At 53.9% G+C, this 6,000-nt stretch overlaps 1 protein-coding gene across 1 annotated transcript in view; it reads left to right on the top strand.

Moving 5' to 3' along the window:
- Nucleotides 1-245: 245 nt before the first annotated feature.
- PADI1 (peptidyl arginine deiminase 1) overlaps nt 246-6,000 on the top strand; it is a 32,097-nt gene continuing 26,342 nt past the window's right edge. The window contains exon 1 of the mRNA XM_030876950.2: nt 246-337. Within this exon, the coding sequence (XP_030732810.1) occupies nt 246-337 (92 nt within the window). The remainder of the gene's footprint in view (nt 338-6,000) is intronic.

The raw sequence follows: 6,000 nt of genomic DNA, 5'->3' as shown, positions 1-6,000 counted from the left end.
CCCATCCCCCAGAGACGCCTTGGGTGCCTCCTCCCTCAGCCTCTTGGATTGACAGGCCCAAGTGAGGAGGGATGGGCATGGAGGTGGGGACCGGGCTAAGGCAGGCTAATCAGGTCATAGTGTGAAATAAAAGGGAGGAGGAAAGCACCGAAACTTCAGAACTCACGCTCCTTCCTGGAGACGAGGTGCCTAGGAGAGGAGCTAGGAAGCCAGGGCGCACGGAGACTTGGAGCCTGGGGGACAGGATGGCCCCACAGAGAGCTGTGCAGCTGTCCCTGAAGAAGCCCACCTACGCTGTGTGTGTGGTGGGAATCGAAACATACGTGGATGTTTACAGGTGAGAGCCGAAAGCACCCACCTGGCTGCAGAGGGCTGGGCTGGGCTGGGCTGGAGGACCCGCGGCAACGGGGTGGGCGCCTGGTGGACGAATGGGGCATATTGGAGGATGCTGACAAGAGGTTGTTTGGACAGCAGAGCAGAGGGACTAGGATAGCAGGTCCATCTTGGGGCTCTGGCTCCTGGCACCAGGGTCAAGCCTTTGGCCTCAAGCCCCTGGATGAGTGTTCCAGCTCTGAGCCCTGGGGCCAGACTTTAGGGTCTGGGCTCTGCGTTCTGACATCCCAGTGGAACTTGTGTGGAGCATCAGAATGAGTTGTTGCTCAAGACGGGGGACAGGACTGGCCTCCCCTGATTTTGCCCTCAATTTCTTGCCAATGACCCATCTCTCTGAGGTGGGGAGGGGCAGTGTGTGTGGTGCAGCTCGTTCCTAGAAGCCCAGCCGGGGCGACTGGGATCAAGACGGAGTGGTTAGGGAATGATTCAATGTGTTAATGAAAGAAAAGAACTGGGATAAGCCTGGGGCTTATGTTTCAATGTGTTTTTTAATAAAGGAAGAGAACTTGGAACAAGCCTGGGGCTTGTGTTTGCCAGGAGGATGATGGCGATGATGGCACTGATGGTACCTCTCAGGGCAGTGGAAGCATTAGCTTCCCCTGTTGGTCCCAATACTTCCTGGCCTGGCTTTACCCAGATGGAGGTCCAGGGACCTGGCCCAGTGTGAGTTTCCCCACCTGGCCATTGAGGAAGTTGGTCTTGGGGGTCTTTGGGGGTCTTTCCAACTCAACACACTCTCTATGAGCTCCATCTCTACTGGATCAGATGGGACCAGAGACCCTGCAGATGGGCAGGGGGCAGTCAAGGTGGGAGTCTCCCTCCCAGAGTAGGTGGGGGCTGAGGTCTGTTATAAGGTGGGATCTGAGCTGGGCCCAGCTTCACCTGGCCTCAGGGGAGCCTCTGCCCCAGAAGACCTCCCTGCCTCCCTCTCTGGGGCAGTGGCCTGGGGCTGGGGAGGGAGAGCCAGGAGCCCTGGGAGGCCAGACCTCGGCTCTAAGTCATGCTGGGGGCCCTGGCATGGGGCTGGTTCTCTTGCATCTGGGTGGCTAACAGAGATCCCATTTTCCGCTGCCCTTTTATCATATGGTTGCCAGACTTGGCAAATGAAAATACAGGGCACCCAGTTAAGTTTACATTTCAGATTTTAAAAAATGCTTTTTTTTTTAGTATATTGCATGGAACATACTTTTTTTTTTTTAATGCTGTTTAGCTGAAATTCACATTTAGCTAGGCATCCTGTACTTTATCTGGTACCTCTGCTTCAACATCAAAAGTAGGGAAGAGGTCTCTAGTGAGCCCCTATCTTCCCGATTCCAGACCCCTGTTCTCATCCCAGGGGATGGCTCTTTCTGGAAGGTAATTTCAGAACCTCAGACCCTACATGATAGGTTGTGCTGCTGACTGAGGACAGAAGCGTTTGCCTGGGAGCCAGGAGACTTAGGTTCTGGTTCTGGCTCTGCCACTGACTTGCTGTCTGGCGTGGGCCAAGCCACTGGCCCTCTCTGGGCCCTGGCAGGATGAACTGAGCCCCCGATTCAGTTTAGCGTGGCGGTAAAGCACCCACTCTGGACTTGGACAGACTCGGGGCCTCATCGTAGCTCCACTGGTGGCTGTGGGACCCCGGGCGAGCTGCTGCATTTCTGAGGCTGTTACCTCATCTGACAAATGGGGGAGCAATAGCACTGATGTTAATGGCTTAGGGGGAGGCTGAGTGTGGGCACGCACGTGTAGGGCCCTGGCTCTGTGAGAGTGGGAAGTGCTTACCGCTCTGGCAGCTCTGTGGGTTCCCTTTCCTCCACTATTTGTTCTTCCCATCATGTGTCAGAGGGTGGAAGGAGCAGAGGACAGATCAGCAGGTGTGTGGTGGGAACATGGGGCGATGCCATCTGTAAACTCCTTTGGGGTCACCAGATGCTTTAGCATGCTCAAGTGGGGGCCGTGGCCCAGCCGAGGGGAAGCTGCCTGGTTGTCTGTAGCTGCTGTGCTCTGGCCGACTCTGGGAGAGGGGGCTGCTCTGGGGTCCTGAGGGAGCACCGTGAGGGACCTGTACCCAAGAGCCCTTCAAGAAACGTCACCCCTGGATGGATCTAGAGTCTGTCATACAGAGTGAAGTAAGTCAGAAAGAGAAAAACAAATACCGTATGCTAACACATATATATGGAATCTAAGGAAAAAAAAAAAAGGTCATGAAGAACCTAGGGGTAAGACGGGAATAAAGACACAGACCTACTAGAGAATGGACTTGAGGATATGGGGAGGGGGAAGGGTGAGCTGGGACGAAGTGAGAGTGGCATGGACATATATACACTACCAAATGTAAAATAGATAGCTAGTGGGAAGCAGCCGCACAGGGAGATCAACTCGGTGCTTTGTGACCACTTAGAGGGGTGGGATAGGGAGGGTGGGAGGTAGGGAGATGTAAGAAGGAGGGGATATGGGAACATATGTATATGTATAACTGATTCACTTTGTTATAAAGCAGAAACTAACACACCATTGTAAAGCAATTATACTCCAATAAAGATGTTAAAAAAAAAGAAACTTCACCCTGGACGTTGGTAGTGACTAGCATCATAGCCACGGAGAATCTCTAAACTAGAAAACAGAAGTTTATTCTGCAGCAAGTTGGTTTAAAAGTAGACCTAAGGAAGAACTTCCAGCCACTGAGGTCTCTGATAGGTGGAGAAAGGTGATATAGAATTGTCAAGACAGGTGGAGGAAGGGGGCCGTGTGTTGACAACCTGGGAAGGTTTAAGAGGAGCTTGAAGCTCACTCCAGGGCCTTGGCTGTCTAGGATGAAGGGGCTGTACTTGATGATGAACTTGGGGCTCTCCCACCCCCAGTGCCAGGTGCCTGGCTCCAGCTGAGGCTGAGCAAGGGGCCTCTGTTTGGCCTTGCTGGTAGAAGGCAGAAGCCCCCCAGAAGAGGGTCACCTGTGCTGGTCACCTGAGCTGCCCAGACTCCCAACCTTCCAGAGCCAGTGGAGATGGGCGTGTGGGAGTCATGGGATGTGATTCATTCCCCCATGTGCTCTCTAGGCTGGTTATTTGGGGGTAATTGTGTGCCCCAGGGGGTCCCAGCCCAAGGAACCTTAGAAATCCCCTGACTCAGCATGCTCTGCAGATCCTACACCCTCACCCCAGCGGGCTAGCTCTCCACCGCGAACCCCTGGGTTTGGCCAGATGGCCCTGGCTGTCTCTGTCCTTTTCTTGGAGGTGGTCCCCAGAGGACTTATGCCAAAAAAGAGGGGGTGTGGCATGGGGAATCCATTAGCCGTCCAGCCTGGCGCTCCCTGGCTGCCCAGAGGCCAGAATCAGAGCCCCAGGCTGGAGATCACATGAACATTTACCCTTAGGGATGGAGGAGAAGGCTGGCTGGGTGGGGCCAGGGACGATCTCCTGGATTTTTTTCTAAGCCTCCCCCAGCCCTACACAAGCCTCAAAGCCAAATAGACTCTTAGATCCAAGATGACTGGAATTCCAGGAGCACAGGGAAGGGGGTCTCTGTAGGGCCTCTCAGATGAGCCAGAGTAAAGACCCAGACCACTTCTCTTTTCTGGGGTTCCCTGTATTTCAAAAACCCAAAATGCCAAAACAGAGTTGTAAAACTTGTGGTCTATATATTCTTTTTTTAAAAAAATAAATTTATTTAAAAATAAATAAATAAATTTATTTTATTTACTTATTTTTGGCTGTGTTGTGTCTTCGTTGCTGTGCGTGGGCTTTCTCTAGCTGAGGTGAGCAGGGGCTACTCTTCATTGCAGTGCGCGGGCTTCTCACTGCAGTGGCTTCCCTTGTTGTGGAGCACGGGCTCTAGGCTCATGGGCTTCAGTAGTTGTGGCACACAGGCTCAACAGTTGTGGCTCGCAGGCTCTAGAGCACAGGCTCAGTAGCTGTGGGGCATGGGCTTAGTTGCTCCGCGGCATGTGGGATCATCCCGGACCAGGGCTCGAACCTGTGTCCCCTGCATTGGCAGGCGGATTCTCAACCACTGCACCACCAGGGTAGTCCTGATCTATATATACTTGATGTTTACATTAAGTAAATTAATGCTTTTAACTTGCGAAGAAGTACAATGAAACATAATTGTGCTCCTCAGGGATAATTACAGGATTGAGGCGAACACTAATTCATGATGAGTGACAGGCTCTGAGAGCCGGGCTGGGACCTGGATTTAAAACCAGGTGAGGATCTCCTCTCCTACTTGTTCCGTCCTGTTGCTGTATCGCATTCCTTCATTGGAAGTGATGTTAATGTTTAGATTCGAGGGTTCTTGGAGATTATGAGGCCGGGGTCCCCTGTAAGGTCCACGGAGCCAGGAGAGCCAGGGAGTTACAGGATCTGGATGTGAAATGGGGCAGTGTGAGCTCTTGAAACGTAAAATACTGGCATCAGAGAGGGTACCAGAGGTCAGAAGCCCCCTAAGTCTACAGATGTGCCTGCCTCCCTGGTTCTCGTTGCTAACTAACTCCCATTTTGAGACCTGGGAATCCATTCAGTCACTCTTCCCTCCCCTCTTCTGGCCCTATAGCCCCATCCCTGTCCCCGCTTCTCCTTCCCATCATTTTGGTCTTGGAACCTCTCCTCATCCTTGACTGTCTCCTCTTCCCCCTACTGCTCTCATCACTTCCAACTCCACTTCTCTCTCCTCCCCCCAATCCCCGCCTTCCTCTCTTGGTGGTGGGCTCGGGGCCAGGCAGCGGACCCCAAGAGAAGACTTGAGATGCAGGGAATGGAGGGGTGATCGTTCACCCATGATGTAGATGCCTCCTTGACCCCCAAAATGCTTTCCCTGTGATGTGTTGTCCTCTCCTTTGCTATGTCCAGAGAAGCTTCCATTCCCTTTGCTGTGGATTCTAAGCAGCCGTTCAGCTCTGGTCCTGATGCTCAAAGACGTGTGGGAGGTGGGGCTGAGGCTGGAAGGAACTGGCAACTCCACACCCAGCCAAAGACATCAGCCACCTGGGGAGCCCAGGAGGGGGACCTCAGCTGTGGGCCGGGAGCAGTGGGGGCGATTCCGAATGCTGCCACCCAGGGGCGGGTGCCGAGGGAGCTGGGACCTGCCGGAACTTTTCAGGAGCCTGGCCTCGCAGCAGGTACAGACGTGAGTTGGGTCTCCAAATGCACCCTGGGCCCCAGAACAGAGAACCCAGTCACTCTGCATTTGAGACCAAGGCCACCCGAAGTCCTGCCAAGCACTTCTCCTGCACACCTTCCCTGACACGTTTACGATCCTGCCTATACCCCCACGTTTACGACCCTGCCTGTACCCCCACGTTTACGACCCTGCCTATACCCCCACCTGGGTCTCCATCGCTGTGCTGGGAGAGTGGGCGAAGGGAAGGCCAGAAATCCCTCAGGAGGATCCTGCAGAGGGTGTGGTCTGAGCCAGGCTGCCAGATGTAGTTAAAGGGTGGGCTGGGGCTTCCGGACCTGGACAAGAAGGAAGGCTGGGCTCTGTGCAGCCTGGGCCCCAGAGGAGGAAGCTCCATTGGGATGGGACCTCTGAGAGTCAGTTCGATGACTGCAGAGAACAAGATGGCTGGTAACCAGTCGTAACCACCAGTTAGGGTCAGGCTGGTCCTTGCAGGCTGTGTGACTTTGGGCC

Source organism: Globicephala melas, chromosome 1 (assembly GCF_963455315.2).
Source record: "Globicephala melas chromosome 1, mGloMel1.2, whole genome shotgun sequence".
NCBI classification, from domain to species: domain Eukaryota; kingdom Metazoa; phylum Chordata; class Mammalia; order Artiodactyla; family Delphinidae; genus Globicephala; species Globicephala melas.
This window is presented reverse-complemented; position numbering and strand designations above follow the sequence as displayed.